This window comes from Schistocerca gregaria, chromosome 3 (genome assembly GCF_023897955.1).
Source record: "Schistocerca gregaria isolate iqSchGreg1 chromosome 3, iqSchGreg1.2, whole genome shotgun sequence".
In the NCBI taxonomy this organism is placed as follows: Eukaryota; Metazoa; Arthropoda; class Insecta; order Orthoptera; family Acrididae; genus Schistocerca; species Schistocerca gregaria.
In genome coordinates, this window is record NC_064922.1 from 860,375,003 (window position 1) to 860,399,076 (window position 24,074).

At 40.6% G+C, this 24,074-nt stretch overlaps 1 protein-coding gene across 2 annotated transcripts in view; it reads right to left on the reverse strand.

Moving 5' to 3' along the window:
• LOC126354865 (late secretory pathway protein AVL9 homolog) overlaps window positions 1-24,074 on the reverse strand; it is a 97,179-nt gene that overhangs the window by 7,989 nt on the left and 65,116 nt on the right. For both annotated transcript variants that reach the window (XM_050004853.1, XM_050004854.1), the window contains exons 8-10: window positions 19,082-19,253; window positions 15,397-15,485; window positions 12,411-12,665 (exon numbers count right to left, since the gene is read on the reverse strand). In XM_050004853.1, the coding sequence (XP_049860810.1) occupies window positions 12,424-12,665; window positions 15,397-15,485; window positions 19,082-19,253 (503 nt within the window). In that variant the 3' untranslated portion in view covers window positions 12,411-12,423. The remainder of the gene's footprint in view (window positions 1-12,410; window positions 12,666-15,396; window positions 15,486-19,081; window positions 19,254-24,074) is intronic.

The window sequence follows — 24,074 nt, forward strand, 5'->3', positions numbered from 1 at the left end:
CACCCTTTAACGTGTTTTGGAGACAACACAACTACCTAACCTTTGCACCCATTGTTGTTCACCAACCTAAGTTCAGCACAGGATCAACATAGCTCATCTCAAACCAACACTTTTTCGACTTCTTCACACCTTTCTCTCTCCCTGTATATATTTCTATTTTTCACTTTAACCTCATATTACCCTTTCCACCTTCTAATACCATGTCAACCTCACAACATCCCTACAACGACCCCATTAAATTTTATTTACATTCCCTCTGCAAACATGCCTTCACCCTAGCCAGATTACGCTCCCATATTTTATTTACTCAGGCTTGTCTGACATTTGGCATTACCCCCAAAGGCCTCACACTTAAAGTTCCCATCTCTGGCTACAATCCTTCTTTCCATCAGTCCTTATACCAGTTCCAAACTGCACAATCCATAGCCCTCACCCGCCTAATCCTTCACCTATACATCGACTCAGCCAATGAACACACCCGTCAACTCCTATCCCAAATCAAAGTCCTCAATGTTTCCTCTCCCACATCCACACCGGCTGTTCATACCATCCTCCTAAACGCCAACCGCAAATTAGAACAGCATGCCACCCTCCACCTCAAAAAACTATCCAATCTCCTGGTTTCCCACCTCCGGAAAGGCAACACACTCACCCTCCACAATCTTTCCAACAAACCTCAACCTCCTCTCATTGAGTAGATGGGAGAGACTGGGTCTGTGTGCAATCTCCCACTTCCAGCTCCACTCCCCCCAACACCTCAAAATTCTAGTCAACACAATCTGGAACCACAAGACCCCAATTCAGTAGTTAACCTTTCCTCCAAACCTCTCTCCCAATCCGAAACACCTGTCCTATCCAAAGGCCTCACCTTCAGCCCCACTCCCAGGTTCAACCAAACTGCCCTTGTCAAAGATTTACTGTCCTACACTCCTAGTCTCTGCTGGAAATATCACTTTGCCACGAAGAAAAATAATCCTGATCCCACTCCTAATGATCCAACTCCCCAAGACACTATCCAAATTGAACCCTGCCTGGAACAGTTCCGTCCTCCATCACAGCGGGACCCACCTCCTCTTCCTCAAAATCACCCTCTCCAAACCTTCAAGGAATTTCTCACTTCCAGCCTTGCCTCTCAATCTTTCTTGAGAAACCTTAATCCTACTCCCAACATCACCACAGCCGAAGCCCAGGCTATCCGTGATCTGAAAGCTGACCGATCCATCATCATTCTTCCGGCTGACAAGGGTTCCATGACCGTGGTACTTGATCGTCGGGAGTATGTGGCTGAGGGACTGTGTCAGCTTTCAGACAACTCTACATACAAAGTTTGCCAAGGTAATCCAATTCCTGATGTCCAGGCGGAGCTTCAAGGAATCCTCAGAACCTTAGGCCCCCTACAAAACCTTTCACCTAACTCCATCAAACTCCTGACCCCACCGACACCTCGCACTCCTGCCATCTACCTACTTCCTAAAATTCACAAACCCAAACACCCCGGCCGCCCCATTGTAGCTGGTTACCAAGCCCCCACATAATGTATCTCTGCCTATGTAGATCAACACCTTCAACCCATTACATGCAGTCTCCCATCCTTCATCAAAGACACCAACCACTTTCTCGAACGCCTGGAATCCTTACCCAGTCTGTTACCCCCAGAAACTATCCTTGTAACCATTGATGCCACTTCCCTATACACAAATATACCACACGTCCAGGGCCTCGCAATGGAGCACTTCCTTTCACGCCGATCACCTGCCACCCTACCTAAAACCTCTTTCCTCATCACCTTAGCCAGCTTCATCCTGACCCACAACTTCTTCACTTTTGAAGGCCAGACATACCAACAATTAAAGGGAACAGCCATGGGTACCAGGATGGCCCCCTCGTATACCAACCTATTTACGGGTCGCTTAGAGGAAGCCTTCTTGGTTACCCAAGCCTGCCGACCCAAAGTTTGGTACAGATTTATTGATGACATCTTCATGATCTCACAGTGAAGAACAACTCCAGAATTTCCTCTCCAACCTCAACTCCTTTGGTTCCATCAGATTCACCTGGTCCTACTCCAAATCCCATGCCACTTTCCTTGACGTTGACCTCCATCTGTCCAATGGCCACCTTCACACATCCGTCCACATCAAACCCACCAACAAGCAACAGTACCTCCATTATGACAGCTGCCACCCATTCCATATCAAACGGTCCCTTCCCTACAGCCTAGGCCTTCGTGGCAAATGAATCTGCTCCAGCCCTGAATCCCTGAACCATTACACCAACAACCTGAAAACAGCTTTCGCATCCCGCAACTACCCTCCCGACCTGGTACAGAAGCAAATAATCAGAGCCACTTCCTCATCCCCTCAAACCCAAAACCTCTCACAGAAGAACCCCAAAAGTGCCCCACTTGTGACAGGATACTTCCCGGGACTGGATCAGACTGAATGTGGCTCTCCAGCAGGGATACGACTTCCTAAAATCCTGCCCCGAAACGAGATCCATCCTTCATGAAATCCTCCCCACTCCACCAAGAGTGTCTTTCCGCCATCCACCTAACCTTCGTAACCTCTTGGTTCATCCCTATGAAATCCCCAAACCACCTTCCCTACCCTCTGGCTCCTACCCTTGTAACCGCCCCCGGTGTAAAACCTGTCCTATGCAACCTCCCACCACCACCTACTCCAGTCCTGTAACCCGGAAGGTGTACACGATCAAAGGCAGAGCCATGTGTGAAAGCACCCACATGATTTACCAACTGACCTGCCTACACTGACGCTTTCTATGTGGAAATGACCAGCAACAAACTGTCCATTCGCATGAATGGACACAGGCAGACAATGTTTGTTGGTAATGAGGATCACCCTGTGGCTAAACATGCCTTGGTGCAAGGCCAGCACATCTTGGCACAGTGTTACACCATCCGGGTTATCTGGATACTCCCCACCAACACCAACCTATCCGAACTCCGGAGGTGGGATCTTGCCCTTCAATATATCCTCTCTTCTCGTTATCCACCAGGCCTCAATCTCCGCTAATTTCAAGTTGCCGCCACTCATACCTCACCTGTCATTCAACATCATCTTTGCCTCTGCATTTCCGCCTCGACTGACATCTCTGCCCAAACTCTTTGCCTGTAAATGTGTGCGTGCGTGCGTGCGTGCGCGTGCGAGTGCGCGTGTGCGTGCGACTATATACCTATCCTTTTTTTTTCCATTAAGGTAAGTCTTTCCGCTCCCGGGATTGGAATGACTCCTTACCCTCTCCCTTAAAAACCACATCCTTTCATCTTTCCCTCTCCTTCCCTCTTTCCTGAAGAAGCAAGTGTTGGTTGCTAAAGCTACAAATTTTCTGTGTGTGTTTGTGTGTTATTTTATTGTGCCTGTCTACCGGCACTTTCCCGCTTGGTAAGTCTTGGATTCTTTGTTTTTAATATATTTTTTCCCATGTGGAAGTTTCTTTCTATACGTCTGCTTGTGTGTGTGTGTGTGTGTGTGTGTGTGTGTGTGTGTGTGTGTGTGTGTGTGTGTGGGCGCGCGCGCGAGCGAGTGTACACCTGTCCTTTTTTCCCACTAAGGGAAGTCTTTCCGCTCTCGGGATTGGAATGACTCCTTACCCTCTCCCTTAAAACCCACATCCTTTCGTCTTTCCCTCTCCTTCCCTCTTTCCTGAAGAAGCAACCATCGGTTGCGAAAGCTAGTAATTCTGTGTGTGTGTGTGTGTGTGTGTGTGTGTGTGTGTGTGTGTGTGTGTTTTGTTCATTGTGCCTGTCTGCCGGCACTTTCTTTCTTGTCTTGGAATCTTTGTTTTTAAGTCTTTCCACACACACACACACACACACACACACACACACACACAGAGAGAGAGAGAGAGAGAGAGAGAGAGAGAGAGAGAGAGAGAGAGAGAGCCTACTTACCTACATAGTATTAGCATATTGCTTTATGTTAAAAGGAAGTTTAGGGAGTTGGACACCCAATAACAATACACTATCACAACAATAGAGCCAAACTGGACTTTCATTCCCTGAGGCAGAGATTGATTTTTATTGGATAATCAATAGTGCTAGGACTTTTAGTTATTGCTCTTTCATTTTTTCTGTTTAAATGCACAAATTAGCTTATCTTGCAAAGAAAACATTAAATGAACATCCTTAACTGTCTCGGTTGCACCTTTTCCCACTTGTTTAAGTATTTTTGTCACATTTTATTCTTAAAAAATGAATGTTACTATGAAGGTCAGGAATATTTATCTTTTGCCACATTTTCTTCCTAAAAAATGAATGTTACTATAAAGGTCTGGAAACAGAGTTTTTCCATCTACAAAGCTTGGTTCTACATAATTCCTCAGTTCACCACTAGGATCATAGGCTCCCAATACTGTACTAATGGGGATGTAAGTATGAACGTGGTGAGTGATTGTTTTACTATACGCCTCCACATTTTGTTAGTATTACATAGTTGACATTTCAGAATATCCTTTGTCTTTATACACCAGAAAGTCACTTTAAGATCACAGCATCTTACAAAAGTCACATCAGCATTTACAACAGATCAGGCCAGTAACAGCTGAAAATGCAGTATACTTTCCACTACATGAAACCAGTAATAGGCGAAACACACTTTCTAAACATTTTACTAGCATCCCTAAATGGGAACCCATGCTGCTGATAATGTCCTTTCTGAATAAAACAAACAATACCAGTGTGAAGCACAGTTACAATGATGCCATAATTGTATTGTGGCCTGAAAGAATAGACTATGATCGAGCGTGGCTAGTACCTATGGACCAAGCATCTTGTATGTTATCGGCATCAGCCAACCTGTAACCTATGTACTGTAATCAAAGCATGTGACCTGCCCTGCATTGAGTGTCAAGCACTAAAAGATGAATATTCACATGAAAACACATTTCCCTCTTGCACTAAAAAATTACTTGAAAATGCTGCTGCTGCAATACAAAAGCATGCTGAAATTACCGGGGCTTCCTCTTCCAACTTCTCCAATTCTTATTCAATGGAGTACTTGAGTAAAGGCTGCAGTGTTTATTTATAACCATTTTACTGCTGTATGTGATTTATTAAATGTTATATCACATGATTTTTCAGCTGTGAAAAATGCCAAAGAACTAACTGAAAGAAAAGAGTTGGATGATGAAATTTTTACTGTGTGTGGCACTTTTCCCTAACAACTGTCATCAAAAAAAAGTGGAGAAACTGTGTCCTTAGAAAGAACAATGGGCTATTCTGATGGATGTGAGAGAAACACTGAAGGGTATGGCAAAGCAAGTACTAGACCAGAGCTTAGCAAAATCCTGATGTTGAATACATTGCAAGAAACAGGGATTTCAATTATCACTGCAAACAAAATATGCATCTCTTGTATTTGTTGATGTTGATCCAGCTTCACTGAAAATAGCACTGAAATATTAAATGTTTCTGTTTTAACAGTTTTCTGAACATGTGATTGTAATAATGTGCTCAAGGACCTTTCACTGCAAGTTTTTAATACATAACAACAAGTGAGAATTGTGCGTCATATTATGATGTGAAATTTGTACCTTTTTAACCTTAATTTTGCACCCAAAATTCCTAGCTCTAATCATCATACATAATATCATTACTAACTACAAGATGACACTTTTTTTAAGTGGCTTCTTGAGAAACTGTCATTTTTAGATCAATCAAAATTAAAAACTGTTTTATTGATCTAAAACACTTACCTAAAAAGTTAACATTATACGTATTCTAAATTTATGCCAGTTATAGATTGTCCACATTTTGATAACAGGGTGTATACATGGACAAGGAAAAAAAATTCCCCAGATTTCTCGGTTGAAAATACACTTTCTCCCGGGTGAAAATACATTTTTCCTCATGTTATGTGAGAGTATACTTTTCCTTGGCACTGTAAAATTTATCAGTCTTTTGAATGTTTATGGTTTTATTCACCAACATAGAATTTCCCAGCACTTTAGAAAACTAAACTCAGAGGAGGGGGGGAAGAACACGTTTTGGAAAAGATCTTTGATGTGCAGCAGCAACATGTACGCTGCGTATTTTCGTGTTACGAAGATATAAATTCGAATTCCACCATACACCGCATGTTACTTTTCAAGACAGTGAAATCGTGATTGCGGCACGCTTTTGTAAGCCAGTCATAGCTAGTGTCACATGATCTCACCAGCTGATGACAGCATAGGACACGTGATGCAGTCGGCCAATAGCAAGATCTCTCTTGAGTAGCGCAAACACACAAATAAGAAAAAGTTGATGGTTTAAATTAAAATACATAGTGCTGCTACAAGAAAAATAGAGGTTTCACATTAATAAGCTGCAAGAGAAGCTAAGCTTCCACATATAGTGTTGATCTTTTTTGCGCCTGTTACACTTTAAGATATATCACACAAATGTGCCAGTAAAATTTTTAATAATGGCATAAGTGTCCGATCTTCCGGGCTCTAAATTCTTCTAGATGGTCGTCCTCAAAGAGTTGATTTTTAATTGAGAGTGATTTAAGAAATTCATTGTACATTCTCGAATATAGTTCATCTTGTGTAAAAGGAAATTTACTTTGAAAGTAACGCTTTTCAAGCCACCGTCCACGATGTTTTCCCGTGACCTGTTAGAAACTGATTCGTTTCAGCAGTTGGCAGAGAGTGCCAGATAACAGGCGCCACTGCTCTTGAGCAGCTACAATGACACAGGAAGCGCCTATGTTCGTACGTGTAAAACATTAAAAGCTCTTGCACTATGTTACAAATGAAACAAGACATCAGAGGACATTCAAGTTCATCGGAATTTCGTGAACCATACTAAAATGCATAATTGGGCTTAAACTGCACATTCCTATGTCCAGATTCAAATGTAAATTTTCTTGAGTACCAGCACTGTATTACCTCATGTTTGGTTCTTTACTATGGCATAATGTCATGCGAGCTAGAAGATGGAAAACATGCACTTGAAATGCAGTCAACAGTTGACACTATTCAACAGTATGAAATTAAAATCCTCGTTTCAAATAAATTGACTGCCTCAACGCAAAAGATTAATGAAAGCCAAATCTCTTTAGCAAATCGAGAAAAATAACTTCATTGTTCTGCAAGGTGATTAATGCTTGACTGTCAGAAAGGTGAAAATAAAACCTGAAAATAATAACATTTTAGCCTTCCGTAATTATGCGAAAGTATTTTAATTCATTTGATAGCTCCCAGCCACAAAAATTTGTTTTGTTTTCATTTGATGTGAGAGTAATAAATGAAGAGGAAACAGCAAAATCACTAAATGTAAACACAGGTCACGTGGAGACTACCCACCTCCCCACCACAACTCAGGCTGCTCTGTATATCAGCACCGGATCTACGATATTTCCGAACTGGGACAATATTAGATAGTAGCGCCCAGCCACACATCCGTAGCCAGAAGCAGGAGAAGGTACTACCCACATGCTACTCAACGGCGCATGCACAAGAGCCTGCCCGCAACTGCTCAAACGAATCTAATGTCAACAGCTGTCACGTGACACTCATTGGAGGCAATTTGTAGTTATGAATCATTGCATCATCTGTCTAAAGCCTTTGACACACTCTGCTATTGGCATATGCTTGTATGAGCACTATATTTTGTTGTTGTATATGGCAGATTTCCTTTGTGACTTAAGTTTTATTTTCGTTTTTTCTTCCTCTTGTTAATGTTTTGTTGCTGCAGTATTATCCTGCAGACGCGAGATACAGTAATCTCCTTTGTTGGAGTACTGGTTCTTACTAGCCAAAATCACAAAAATTTAACTGAAAACTAAAACAATGAACCATTCACGGAATCCAAAAAAATTCCCGGGCTTTTCCTGGTTTCCTCCCAGATGAAAAAATTCCCTAGTTTTTCCCAGATCTCCCGGTTGTCCCGGGTCGTATACGCCCTGCATAATAAGAAGAGAAATAAAATAAAAAGAAATGTTTTACATTAATTATTATCTTCACCTGACCAAGCAGTGATGGCTGTGAACTATCCTTTCTGGAAGAATCTGACCTAGCTGTAAATGCCACCAGGTATATGAAAACAATTAGAGTCATTAATACTGTACTGAAACCCTCCCTAGTCCAGCACCACACCTGAATAAGCCTTTATAAAACCTTAGCAAGACCTGTACTGTGTTATGGCTGTGAAGCACAGACAATAATGGCAAGAGATGTGAAAAGACAGTGAAATGAAATTCTTGAGACGAATGTCTTGTTACACCAAATGCATCACAAAAGTAATGAAGATGTGTTGACAGAATTTAAAATGAAACCCATCACACATTATATTCAGAACTATAAGCACAAATAGAGAAAATACCTACAATGAATGAGCTGAAAGAGGATACCAAAATCCATGCTACACTACACTACTATCCCAAATGTGTAAGATCACTGGGTCAACCAATGAAAAGATAGCAAGAAAGTCTCAATGTGACCCTAATCAGTCAGGAGGCCCATTTATTTGGAATGAAGACAATGGTGACTGTTCCTTAATAACTTTAAGTTTTGACCTCATGCTACCACGAATTACTACCTGGTCTGTATGGTTTTTTGATATCAGATCCTGAACTTGCCAAGTGAAGTGTGAAGTGTCCCCTGAAAAGAACCAGCATCAACATTTTTTTTTTCTGTTACACAGAGAGACTGGTATTCTGTTTCAAACAACTTCCAACCAATCTATAGTCAGGTCATTTGTCATCCAACCCTTTTCTTGGCATCTAATGCAGTGCAGTGCAGAATGAGAAATAGTTTAAGAAAATACAGAAAATACTGCAGAATGCTAAAAATTGCCACACGCAGATTTGAAATGAAGCCTGTCGACACCAACCACTGCTAGCAAGGCGGAGGAGGGGGGGGGGGGGGGGGGGGCAGGTTGTGTAAAGAAACACCAATAATCATTGAAGATGCTTTGTAAATAAAAGCAGAACACATATGTTGTAATTCTTTTTAATCACACTGCAGTCAGCTCAAGATGGATAACCTATAGTAACAGATGTTAACAGCTGCTGTGGAAGATGGCCAAGTAAACAAATGTATTACTTTTAATGCTCTTCATGTCAACAGAAAAATTTGACAGCATATCAAAATAAACAGACATGTGATCAGTACTGTCCACATGGCCTATCAAACAGACATGCTGCTTACTCAGACTGATTACACGATGCTGACATGTGAATAGTTTTTTGCCAAATGCAGCAGGAAGTCGCTGAGCTAACATCATTCCATGTCATACTATAAGCTCCATCCTCCTCTTAATCCTCAAGCATCAGCCAGCCCTTGTTGCAAATTCCATGACACACGCAGTTGGAAAATTCCTCTTTGTTCCAGCATCTTCTTTCAGACATATTCTTGAGTAATTGGGAAGCAATCACTGTTTCTGTTGCACATATTGAGCAACCAGCAGCTCCAATTCATGTAACCTTCGCTGGTTCAGTCCCCTGAAAGTTTAGTGTGTAGAATGTAGAACTGGTCTTTTTTTAAATTATTCTTCATCTGACACCACCAATGAACATTAGTTCTGCGACACCAAATTTTCTTTCTGCTGCACAGTTGTTTGTGGCCTCTGCTTTAAGAATCAGCATAAACCTAAAATTAGTATCGTCTGTGTGAACCTATTGTGAACTGTGAACTATTAGAACCGTCACACTTCAGTTTAACACTGTTGCCAACCTTGAAAATAAACAGTGTTACAGCGGAGTACATATTTAGCACCACTTTGTCATAACTGCCAAGATTATTAATAAAAGAGATCCAGTGTTACTGAGTTATTGATATAAGAAGGGTCTCTTGACTGTAGTAGTAAGGCACAGGCATGAAGACACACTGCATATGGCCACCAGGAAAAAGAGCAAGCAAGAAGCAAGTGCAACGGTTAGCACACACCAAGTGAAAGTGGTACACAGCCACAGTCGCCAGTCGCGGTCACTGCCGGGTGACAACATGTGGTAAGCAACTGAAATAGCCACGGACAGTTGACAGAGGCGAGAACGAGCAAGCCCTGACCCATGTGGGGCATTTCCAGACTGCTTGAGGAGATTTGAGAAGCTTCTGCAAAGATTTAGCTCACTGAAACAATCTTTAATGAAAGCAGGAGAAAGCAAAATTGCCAGGGGAAAGTGCTCCAAGACCCTGAAAAAGTGATCTATAAATGGCAGTCAGTGGCAGTCTCAGCAGCAGCAGCAGCAGAGTTAAGCACCAAGAGAGATAGCGAGAAAGTTGCCACAGTAATCATGAGATATCATGCGAGTCCTTGGGAATAGACACTATAAAGTGACAGTTCAATGATGCTGCAGTAAACTATGAGAAGACTGTACACATTTGAGGTAGGCACAGATTTTCCAGTAAACATCCGGCCACAGTTCTTACATTGAGTTTTCTACCTGTTAGTAAAGAACAAGGTCTGTAGAGCTTATCTCTCAAGGTAGCAAAAGAGTAATAGTATTTCTGTGCATCATAATATACAAAGGAACAAGTGCTGCCGCCTCATACATGTCTCCTAGTGTTTAGCTGCGCTAATCGCAATGAGGAATAATTGGTCGTTTTCTGTGTACAACAAGGAATGAGCCCTGTCTCACACTCACCTCTTATCTCAATTCAAGTATTTAATGGTATCATCAGAACATCTCATTAGCAAAGCACTCTTCTCTGGCAGCAGAAGGCAGTACTTGGGAAGTGAGTAAGGTTGAATTATTGAAAAATAAAGTGTTCTTAAATTGTATTGGAGATGTTTGCACCCTTATTCGCTTCCTACAAAACTTACGTATCATCTCCAATCCGACATCACCTCTCCTAAATATCCTAGGAGACTTTCTACCACTCACTGCCATGCAGGCCACACACGCTTTTATACAAGGCTGGTGGGATGCAACAACTGTTGCAGCTCTTGTTTCATTTGTTGTGCCATATTTCAGATGGTCTTTGTGAACGTATTTTTGTTCGCATTAATTTCTCTCCTGTAGAAGCACATACTACTGCCAAGGTTTTTTTTCCATTTTTAAAGTCAATTCCATTTCTGCTACTGTTTAGGCATGTTCATAAGAAGCCGAGGTGCGCAGTATTCATTGCCACAATTGGCAGTGCGATGAAACTTGCTGCCTTCTGACCATTCTCCTCCTCGCATTCCTTCCAGTGCTTGGCTAGCTGGTACCACAGTTCACTGCTCACCCTCCTACCCTTCTGAATTCTTAAAATTAAATCTGTGCGCGTCCTCAATTGTCAAAGCTTCATCTGTAAATGCAAGACAATCCCCACCGTTAACATAGTACATGATGTAAAAATAATGACCTCGAGAACAACAGTTTAATCTGTGAATGTAAGACAACCTTGTATTTTTTGAATAACAAATTCTGGGTAAAAAAACTGTCTTGTACTCAGATGAATACAGTACACAAACCTTTTTGATAAACTTGGTCCTTGATTTACAATATTTTTCAAGTTAGGATTTATGATTGATTGTTGGAACATCAATTCTACAAAGAAACAGAATTTTTTTAAAATAAGCAATCTTGATTGATAAAGCAGAAGCATTTAATTTAATGAACCTTTTCTGTCAAAATATTCTTACCACCACCTGTTTATTTAATGACCAGTGCTACTCCACTGTCAATGGTTAATGAAGACTCTGATATCAATTTAACGAAAAAATGCTGCTTTTGAGTCTCGAGCAACAATAATTATTTTTATAGAATGAGACTTTTCACTCTGCAGTGGAGTATGTGCTGATACGAAACTTCCTGGCACATTAAAACCATGTGCCAGACCGAGAATCGAACTCGGGGACCTTTGCCATTCGTGGACAAGTGCTCTACCGACAGGACTACCCGAGCACAACTCACGACCCGTCCTCACAGCTTTACTTCCACCAGTACCTTGTCTCCTACCCTCCAAACTTCACAGAAGCTTTCCTGTGAAATTTACAGGAGTGGCACTCCTGGATGAAAGGATATATCGAAGACATGGCTTAGCCACAGCTTGGGTGATCGTTTCCAGAATCAGATTTTCACTCTGCAACGTAGTATGCTCCAATATGAAACCTGTCAGATTAAAATTGTGTGCTGGATTGAAAACTATACTCCTTCAGAGTGCTACTTTCGCAAGTTTCACAGGAGAGCTTCTGTGAAGTTTGGAGAGTACTGGTGGACACAAGGCAGTGAGGATGGGTCATTAGTCGTGCTTGGGTAGCTCAGTTGGAACAGCACTTGTTTAAAAAGAGCTGCGTAGTTAATTTTGTATTTGTTTGCAAGCACATGTGTACCAGGGCTGCAGACATGTATGTGTAAATGAACAAAACATTTATTAAGTAATTTTTGGAGGTGACGATTAAAACTTTATGTACTAAAAGAAAAAGACCACCTGTCATACAGATTTGGAGGTACTTCAGCTTCTATGTGTCGTGAAAGACTCACCTCAGCCAGGGCACTAGTTAACAGTGGTTGTGGAGGGCGCTGGCTGCTCCACTGTGGGCGACCTGTGCATGTCAGTCGCCGAACCGGGTGTCTGCAGGGCGTCTGCAGCCTCGTCGATGGCACCTGTGCTGCCCTCACAGGTCCCCTCGCCTTCATCAGAGGCAGAGCTGGCTGCAGTGCTGCCACCCGGAGGGGCAGTTGTCAGTGTGCTCCACCAGCTGGAGAGAGCACCTCGCGCTTGGGACAGGGCGCCTCCTATAAAACCGTAACACTGGGGCCGACACTCTGGCAATAGTTTATTTCTATGATGCTAATGAGTCCTGTGTGAAATACAAATAATGGTCAGAGTGATTCTCATCAGGGTCTTCAATGAGGAGGCAGCAGTCGATGAAAGAGCCAGACAAAATTCAGACTATGATTGAACACTTACAAACCCAAACACTTACAAATCCGTAACAACACATCAAATTCAAACACTGTACAGTAGCAAAATCTAAATGTCTACACGCAGCAGAGAACTGCCAGAAACTGACTCTCGGAAACAGGGTAAAAAGAAAATCTCTTTAAGAGATCCTGAGGGAAAACATAAAAGCTGAGGACTTATTTCATTGGAGGTCAACCAATGAATCACATCAAAAGTTTTGAAATATCTCCGCCACAATAAAGCAGAGAAGGCTGGCCTTCTACGGTACATTGCAATAATGAAACCAAAAAGGATTACAAATAAAATTACAAGTGAATAATAATAATAATAATAATAATAATAATAATAATAATAATAATTTATGGTTTTTCCTGTTTATTTTGGTGCACCTTTGTGAATTTTTTTCACACATATTTTTATGTTATTTATACATTTTTACGTGTTTTTATCCTCCACCACAATCCTTGCTCCTTCCATCTATGCCAATACAAAAAAAGATTCCTTACCCCCAGCCAGAACTCTTTCCCACATACTGTTCCTTGACTCGTGCAACCACCGAATGGCCTTCTCATCAGATTAACCATCTCCGGCTGCAGCCCTCTCCACAATGATCTTGATCTGTTCAAATTCTGCCAGTCCTTAGCTCTCACCAACATAGTCCTTATCCTTTTCATGATATTGTCATTATTCCACCCTCAATTTTACACTGCTTGACATTACCAGTGAACACAAAGACAAGTCACATGGTTGAAAAGGTACACTGGGATTTCAAACACAGAAAGCTGGGGAAATCCCTACTGGAACAGAGTAAGAAGTGGAAGAGAATTGAGGCCACCCCTTTCATCTGTTTTTCTCTGAATGCTCTGTGTCTAGCAACCGGTTGTGGGTTCCACAAATATAGCCACTGTTTGTTACATTTATTAGTGCACATCGGACCTTTTACTGCTGTTTTCACATTAAGATGAAGCTTTAAGTAAGATCCTTATCTTGAAGTACAATCTTATGTTCTTTTGTAAGACTAAGCTCTGTTACCAATTGCATTTCCAAGTTTATAAACTTGATATGAATTTTATATTCAGTAGGGCACTCAAAGACAGTGTCTGTTGTCTGGACTACACTCACATACCACACTGTAAACAAGAGACATTCTGAAACCAAGGCTATATCTTGCTGGATACAGCAATTCTCTAATTTTTTGCAGTGAACAGAATACAGACCTCACCAGCCATCGTGTGCTGTCTGGGTGCTCAACTGCGCACCTCACTCTGGTTCGCAATGAGAGCCTGGCATCCTACACTTATCAGATGAGGCATTCATTATCTGTCCCCGAGACAGCGGTGGCAGGCTCCAATATCGGGCCAAGCGGTCCACATAACTACTGCTACAAGTAGCTAGTGCGGAGGTATTCGTCGGTGTGTTTCCAGTGGCAAAACTTGGCACGTAAACCTGGGACTGCAGACGTGTGTATCCTAATTTTGCTTGAGGTTGCTCCACAGAAAGGAAGAAATCGTGTTGGAGCATCTTTAGTACCTGATGCTGATTTGGGTTCCCCATCTAGACCAAATATCAACAGAGAGAGAACATGTGACAGATACTAGGGCTTCAAGCGACAGCCGCAGCTCGCATCTGTGAGGGGCACAGCTGCCATGCAAGCATGTGAGATGGCGCCGCCCTCTGCGAAGGTCTGCCACTAAATACCACAGCGTGTCTATTGCTGGCCAGTTTGACACTAGTCACTGAAGCCTCTAGTTAAGCACCTTTGAACAGTAGAATGTTAACCTTTCCTGATTTCCATTTGTGATTTGGACTACTTTCTGGACTGTTGCTTTTTCTTAAAGGCAACTTTGCTGTGCTCTGGACTTTTTTTGGTTATTCATTCACTTCATGACCTCCACTGTCTTTTACCTCCAAAATCACCTGTTCATTTCATCTGTCTCTATGTTATCACCAGTGCGAGTAAACATTAACCGTATTCTACCAACGCATAGTATAGAAGATTATCTTTTTCCATTTGCTGAATGGGTCAGAACCTTTTTGTACTAGTGAATGCAGATTTAAATTGGTGTGATATTTATTTGTTCTACAGAAATGCGAATATCAAATATTTTAATTCAGGCTGCACATTACTGCAATCTAAAACAGTCTGAGCTCTGCAGATTGATCCACTTAGGCCAGAATTCTTTTAGGCAGGGCGGTAGAAACTCCTTTCATACAAAAATAAATATCTGCATGTGCTGGTTTTCTGTATACTGGATGACTCAGCTGTGTCCCTCCATCTTACACTTAACTGACACGTCCATCAGTCCAGCTGTCAGTCAGCTGCTGATGAAAAGAAAAGGAGGTAAATTTCTCCAAAATCTCAAGTTTAGCTCCATTGTAACACAGCCTCAACACCAAAAAATTTTACACATGGATTTGACAGATATTTCTATGAAACAGATATATAACACTATTTATTCCATTTATTTTGATTTCACAATGTTCATGTTTCTGCTGCACTAACTTTTTGTCACACTCTTCTTGGGGCAGCACCCAGAGTACAGAAAATAAGCACTCACTCACCAACTGCTCTGCCAGTCGTTGCCACAGCGCGTCCAGTGGATGCCATTGCTTGATTCAGTTTACGACCTCCTTCAGTGTTCTGCATTGTGCTACGTGAAAAGGAGAAGAAAATAAGAAAATACATTAAAAATGCAATGCAAGAGTAACTGCAGGTACCTTTGCATAATATAAACTGTGCATCAAATGCTATATAGAAATTATGACAGCAAATATTTATTTGGTGCTGTATTTTTTATGAAATACTGAAAATTATAGCTGGTAAACAACTAATAAGATAAAATACCTATGCTGCTTGTCCATGCCATATGCGGTACCTTAATAGCTTTAAGACTGTTCCCAGTAATATACCATCTCATTACATCAGATCTATCCAGTGTAAAAAATGACAGTTTCTTCTTGGTTTAGTTATTTAATTTCCCCATCACCACAGACATCACAACTGTTTTATTACATTTAGTCTCTGATTTGTATTATCAATCCTTTGTGTAACTGACTATAGGCATTCTGCACCATTGGAGAGAAGTTTTATATTTTCTTGCAAACATCTACAAGACTGTGACTATTAGTCCCGTACTGTTCTCCAATCATCTACACAGTTACTTCTTTTTTCTCAACATTTCACTCGGTTCTTTGCACACTGTTCACTGTTCCCCCAATAAAACTGGAATGTCTTTGTTTATTAGCACCATAAATGTTTTCACAGCACCCCTCAGTTTTCTGAGTTGCTAAATATAAGTTGAATCAGCTTAAATGGGCGTTTTTGGGTTCCAATCCAGCTTTTTCTTAGCTCCAGTAAGTTGCTTGTGCCTGACGTACTCAGCTTGAAGTAATTGCCATTGCCCACTGATTTTATCTTCTGTATTATGAGTCTAGCTTCTTTCAAAGCATCTAGCACAACGAGATTCAGGGGATGACTGAAATGTCTAAACTGGTTCCACAGACCTTCGTTTGTTTTTGCATTTTTAATATTTGATGCATTTTCAATGCTTATAATCACATCATTATCAGAAAGATAGAACTGCTCAGAAATCATTTTCATTTATTTCTACAAAATGAACACTGTAGCAAAACAGAGTGAAGTTACAAAAATCCTCATATTTCCACAAATTGCTTTCCTGCTCGGCAAACAATATGCTGGATTCAAGCTATTGACAAAAACCTTTTGTCTTTAACAACCGAGACAGGCTGGAAACACATTATGAATGTTCCCTTCACCATCACAACAGGTGGGTCCCTCTCATCTTGGCATCATCATGGCCTGCCCTTTCTTATCTACTAATCACACACTTTAACTCGGCCCTTTCCTAATCGGTGGATGTTGGCTGACTTTGTGCAGTTTCAGGACGTTTACACTCGTTACCAACCTTAGATGGTCATGGAAAATAGTAGTGGAAGCACTTCTACCTATCAACACCTTACAGTTTACAGATGTAATAGTTATTTTCTAGCAAGAAGATTCCATTTTCAATTACTTGAAGTTAGAGTGATGCTGCTTTTTGTGAGACTTCTGCAATGCATTAACCTGCTACACATTCATTTCTTTTATAAGCTGTAAGCTGGCTGCACTGAGAGGAGGAGGCAGGGCTCATCCCGGGGCAGCCAATGTGCTACAAGTCAATCGCATGCTTTTCCTCCACACAGGGGCCAAGTTAAAGTGTGTGATCGGCAATCTACCCAACCTATAACCTATTCTCTTTTCCAACCTGAGGAAGGAACTAATAGATCCCTAAGCAAGGAACAGTTTTTTCACTCTCAGCAGTGTTTCACCCCCCTTTCCCCCTTTTGTGTGTGTGTGTGTTTTTTTTAGCAGAATGACATCACTGAAATGTGACTGGCAATCAATAATGTTTGGATAAGAGTTTTGAGACTGTGGATTGTATTGTTACGAACAGCATTTGAGGTACTTGACGATTCAGTTGCCACACTCTGACCATGAACTTATAAATTTACAGTCTGATGCCTTCTCTTTAAACACTCTCACATTATTCACAGCAGTTCCGAAACACAATGTTTGGCCACATATATCACACTATGCACTCTTGTTTCTTTTGTGCCTTACAGATCATCATCCCCACAAGTAACTAGACTTTTGTATTTTATTCACTGTTGAGAAACACACAAAACGGACTGTAAAATTACTAAATTTTGCTATACATGCTATATTCGCAAAAGACACATGTACAGAGCTACAGCAAAGAGCACTCAACTTGCTCTGAACTGTAAATGTATCACAACCACCACAAAGAACCAATGGATTTCCGCACAGAAGTAATGGTGCTGCTTGTGCAGCGCAACTACTCTGCAGTACCCAGCTCCTGTTAACTGTCACCAAACAAATGAATACACTTCAACTACAAGTGAGAGCCTGCCCATCTGAAGCTTTTAATAAGCTGCAGCTGAAAATACTTCCAAGGAATAAATGTGTTGATGGCAAAGCGAATAACACATAGCCAGTTGCAAGACAATTCTGAGATTACTTATTACACTGATAAGTAACAAACAGTCTTGAATTTGTCCTAAATTACTGAAATTTGAAAGACAAGAAGAAAGGTATTTTTATGGTTACATTTATATCATCCATCCATAATGTTTTCCAAACATTGTATCTCCCCACCCAATTCTGCTAGACACCTCATTTCATATCTGTCAAATTGATCTTTAGCATCCCTCAGTACCATCACATTTCAAACATTTTGATTCTGCTGTTTTCCCATTGTCCAATGAGTATATATAGATGTAGTGTTATGTTTTGCAGGTCCAAAGAATGATGACATAAAAAACTATTGGGATGGTATAATCTTTTTGTTTCAAAGAACATACATTCTAGCATCTAAAATTTGTAACAGACAAAATAGGTAACCTGAGAATTTTAACACTGTCACTGTGGCTATAGGGCAGAATGTACTGTAACAGAAGTGAACCACTTTAATATCTCTGCTCTGAAAAACATATATCAAAGAGCTTCTAGATAATGTTATGCATGGAGAAAACATTCTCTTCATTGATGACAGCAGTACTGCAATTACAGACAACACACAAAAATTCTAGATACAGAACAAAAATGAAACCCTCAGGGATGCTTACAAGTCAATGTTCAATTAACACTGAATATAAAGAAAACAAACAGCATTGATATCAGCCTGCAGTGGGAAAATAATACTTTCACATTAGATATAGATGACAATTCCATAAATTTTATAACATACAAAATTTTAGGAATGAATATTGACTTTCAGTTAAAATCAAATGAGCACACAAAGATACTACTGAAGATAATGTCAATAGCATGTTATGCCCTTAGATTCAAGAGAGTAGTGTGCAAAAGCAAGTGTCTCAGTCACATAATATTCCTATGCGCACCTGTTCTTGGTGATGGTATTGTTTTAATTTTGGGGTTCAAGTGCACAAACTGTGGTCAAGATCTGTGGCGGAAAATGATACAATATTTTTTTCCTGAATTCAATGTCAGCTTCACAACAGGATGCACAGTGACAAAAATAAACAATTATTAAAAAGTCCAAGTCTTAAGACATTTCTCAGCCTCTAAACATCAGAGCATTCTTCATAACCAACTTCTTTACACTAGACTAGCTTGTAAACCCTAGTGAATCACACCATTGTGATTTTCACTTGAGTCACTTCCTAAATTAAGAATAACATAAAATCAATCTCTTGTAATACTAACTGTGACAGTCTTAGCTTCATGTCCGAAACTGAAAGTTGTCCAGCAAACGGATGGCCTGGGTTCACATCCCATATAGCAGAATGGTCAGAACTGACCCACATTTTATAATTGTGCGTATCTTTCCATGCTGACATGAAACTTGCATTAAAATGTTCAATTTCCCGGCTTCCATCTGAAACAATAGAATACACTCCTAGTACAGTAATAAAGTTAAGTGCTCTCTCTCTCTCTCTCTCTCTCTCACACACACACACACACACACACACACACACACACACACACACACACACACACACTTTCACAACTTCATTAACCCTTGCATTACCAAGCGGGGCATTATGACTAACTCAAGTTGATATTTCCCATATAATAATTTTGCCTGTGATTTTGCCCTGACATGATTGAAACAGTATTCACACTCACAACTTACCCAATTCTTCTGTTTTTATAGTCATTGGTGAGGTATATTAGGATGGGGGAGGGGGGGTGGGGGATCGTGAGAGACTACACTGCCCGATTTCAAATGTCTTATTTGTCAAAAATGAAGTTGTAGAAAATATTTTCTCATTCATCGTTATTACTCAATTTTTCCACAGTCGAGTTTTATCACGCATACATTGTTTTACCCAAATAACATATTCCATCTTCTACTGTTTTTGATTACTACTGTGTAGTTGAATTAGATGTTCACTGTTGAGTTGGAATCACAAGAGACCATATTTCAACTGATAGTAAGAATATTCCATAAAACTTTGGGCTTGCAGCTGCATAGATTTATGCAGCTGCACACCCAAAATTTTATGGAATAATCATTGCCCCACAATAATATGAAGATGCTAGTAAGAATGCCCAATGGATCATTTAGGGAGGAGATATTGGAAATTCTAGATAATTCCAGTGTCCGCAACAACAAAAATGAGTGGGACATCGACAATGAATTGAATGACCATATGGAACCTCTCGACAAAGACCATATTACATCACTGGGTGTCTGCCCCCTCAAGCTGAGTGGTCAGCACATCTGACTTCCATGCAGCCGAGGTTTGATTCCTGCCGGATTAGAGATTTTCTCCATGTGGGCACTTAGTGTTGTGTTGTCCTCATCACCATATCATCATCATAGAAACTCAAATGACCCAGTGCACAGTCAACTTAAAAGACTTGCAAATTGGTGGTCACACTTCTCCAGGTGGGGACTTCCGCCCATCGATACCATATGATCATTTCCCGACATTAGATGTAGTTGGAGATGAACTACCAGACAATGTATCAGAAGATAATAAGGAAGAAGATGAAAAAATTGGAATTGCACTTTTCTAGGGCTAGAATTTTCTGGTGAACCACCAACAGTTGAGCGGCATTAACTTTACAACATTTTGAACATAACACCTGGCCCAATGTATCATATCTCATCTTAAGAACTTGGGCCATCTCAAATGGCTGATGGGAGCATGGAACACAATGTACTAAAACACAGACAATCATCAAGTACTGGTAACAATAAGAAAATAATTAATACATATCTTTCTGGTAAGAGTTGTCTGTATAAGTTTGTATTCTTAACAGAAATTGGAAACAAAATGCAATACCCATTGACTGGAAACAGGGAGTCTTAACTCCCTTATTTAAAAAAGGTGACACGAACAAGTACACTAACTACAAAAGCTGAACTGTTATCCCATGGATGCAAAATCTACAATTCCACACTTCTGTTACACCCCAGGATAGTATTCCCGGTAGACACTAAAAATTCATCCAAGTTGTGTGTTGGCAGCACCCAGATACCGAACCAACTGTGTCAATTACCAATAGACTGCTAACTAGGTGTAAATGCTGAACAAGTCATGGTAGACAGAGAAGCTATTGCAGGAAGTGGTAGGGACCAAGTGCCTAGAGGAACCGGGAGACGGCCACTAAGGTCTTTCTTAGAGAGGGTATATACTGCAGCACTGAACACCTGTATTCTGTACACACAAAGATTTTCCAAGTGGCAGGAGAATAATTGGAGCCAACCAAAACTCTTCACAATTTAGCTGGCATTTAGACTCAGCAAAGACAACATGGAGGGAAGAGCTACAAATATCAATGGTCTTCATAAGGATGTACAAGATGCTCTTAAAGCAATTGGAGTAAGAAAGAAAACTGATAAAACTGATTTGATGTACTGTGTGACCACATACTGTGCAGCAGCTTGTGGAGTGTTCACATAGGTGTGGATTTACCAGGTGTACCGGTGTGAAATGAGTGTTAAAGATACAAATGTGTCTATAGGGATATTTTTTTTTGTTGGTATGACATCTGTCAAAGATATTTAGTATACATCAATTCATGGAACAAACAACATCATATGTTTTCATCATGTTAACAATGTCGAATTTTGTACCAGAAAGTGACGATTTGCGGAAAGCATTAATTTATTGTTTTCATTTGAAAAAAAGTGCTGCAGAGTCGCATCGAATGCTTGTTGAGGCATATGGTGATCACACTCTACCAGAAGCAACAGGCAAAAGAGGGTTTCAATGGTTCAGAAATAATGATTTTGATGTAAAAAATGAAGAACGTGGAAGACCACCAAAAAAGTTTGAAGACGCCGAATTGCAAGCAATATTGGATGAATATGACACCTTGTGTCAGAAGCAAATGGAAGCAATGCTAATTGTTGCACAACAAACAATTTCTGACTGTTTGAAAGCTATGGGAAAGATCCAAAAGTGTGGAAAATGGGTGACACGTGAATTGAATGAAAGACAGATGGAAAACTGAAAAACCATTTGTCAAATTTTGCTTCAAAGACATGAAAGAAAATCTATTGTGCATCGAATTGTTACTGGCGATGAAAAATGGATTTATTTTAAGAATCCTACACGGGAAAAGTCATGGGTTAATCTGGGACAACCATCAACATCGACTGCAAAACCAGATCAATTCTGCAAGAAGACAATGCTATGCATTTGGTGGTATCAGAAAGGTATGGTGTATCATGAGCTTCTAAAACCCGGTGAAACTGTGAATACTAATTGCTACAGACAACAAATGATCAATTTGAACTAGGCATTGATCGAAAAAAGACCAGAATGGGCCAGAAGACATGGCAAAGTAATTTTTTTACACAACAATGCACCTGCACACAAAGCAAAACTGGTTCAGGATACAATCAAAACACTTGGCTGGGAGCTGCTACCCCACCCGCCATATTCACCAGACTTGGCCCCTTCTGAGTACCATTTGTTTTCATCAATGGAACACACATTAGCTGAGGAACACTTCTGATTCCTATGAAGAAGTCGAAAATTGGGTGTCTGATTGGTTTGCTTCAAAAGACGAACATTTCTATTGGTGTGGTGTCCACAAATTGCCAGAAAGGTGGTCAAAATGTATAGAAAGCAATGGTAAGTACTTTGAATAAAATGTTTTTACTTTTCAATTCAAAATTAGTGTTTCATTTTTACAAAAAATGCTCATTTCATACTGGTACACCTGGTAGATATAGAAGAATCCAGAAAAATTGGCCATAAATTCTGCAAAACCATGGCAAGTGATTTGTTGTAGATTATGAACTGCAAAACAGTCTCTCTAAGAGCTGTAGATAAGAAGACAAGTATGGTAGACAACTTATAGTACTTGGGTAACATTGTTTCCTCGCAGAGGAAACAATGGAAACAGAAGACTGAAAACTTTCAAACTGTGCCATATGCTACAACAGATACACAGGATTGGAAAATTTCTGCTAGGTTCTAAGATCAGCCAGCTCAAAATGTCCCTCGTACCTACACTATCATAAGGACTAAAGTAGCAACATTTATTGGACGGAATAGTAACTGTACTGAATAAGAATTGTCCCCACGCAATAGAAATGGTGTTGCTCTGGCCTTCCCTGCAGAAATAATAATAATAATAATAACAATAATAATAATAATAATAATAATAAAAACAGATAAAATAAGCAATGAGAAAAGTGAATATTGGAAAGAAGGCTGCTGTAGACTGTAGCACTGGAGCGATTGCAGTGCTGCAGAGGTTGGCTCTCTGCAGTGACCCCCAGGCCTACTCAGAACGAAATGTGCCAGGAATGAGGCTGAGGGGAAGACACTGTGGCAGTGCGGAGAAGCTTTCCCTCACTGTGCTCAAAATCTGAGATAAAAGGGCAACAGTTACGGAAGGACCAGAAAATCTGATAGAGATGTCACTTGCAACTGTTCTCTGTCCTTAGGAGTAGAAACAATAATAATAATGATGACCATGATTCTGATCATTTAAAAAAAATGCAAAACTGATCTATACAGATTTAAGGTACAATTTCCTAATTGTCAAAGAACATTATTTGATTTTACTAACATGCAACAGCTTTAACGTTATTTCAGTTTCAAGATTTCTTGTTTTACATAACAACATAATGGGCATCGGTTCAATTCCACTCCAAACAAGTAAGACGTAACTGGCATTTCAAAAAAGCATATGAATTACTGAGATATATAAGAAAACATGCTGTTAATCAGCAATATGGAAAGGATGGTGCCGTCTCTGTTTGGTGAGTTACAACCTAAGTCACAGACAGGTGCAATGGAGAGAATTCTAGAAATATAAAATCTTTTGGGAAAATCATCCCTCCGAAGTAGAACTTGGACACACAAACAACAACTCACATACTCATAGCTACAGTCTCTGGCTGCTAATGTCCGACAGTGACTGCATATGACAGAACAGCAATCTGCCGGGGTGGTTGGTGAGGGTAAGAAGGCTGCTTGGAATGGGGAGAGCAAAGAGATGGCAGAATAGGGGTGTGGGAAGTTGCTAGTGCTGCATGTGGGAGCCTGCCAGGACGTGGTGGGGACAGGAAAGGGCTGAAGGGCTGCTATGTGCAGCATCCGGAGACTATTCTGGGGATAGGGGGTGGGGGTGGAGGTGAGAGTGGTGGGTGGGGAAGGTAGGGGGAGAAGTAGAGAAGAAGAAATGATTTGTAGGTGTGTGTGTGTGTGTGTGTGTGTGTGTGTGT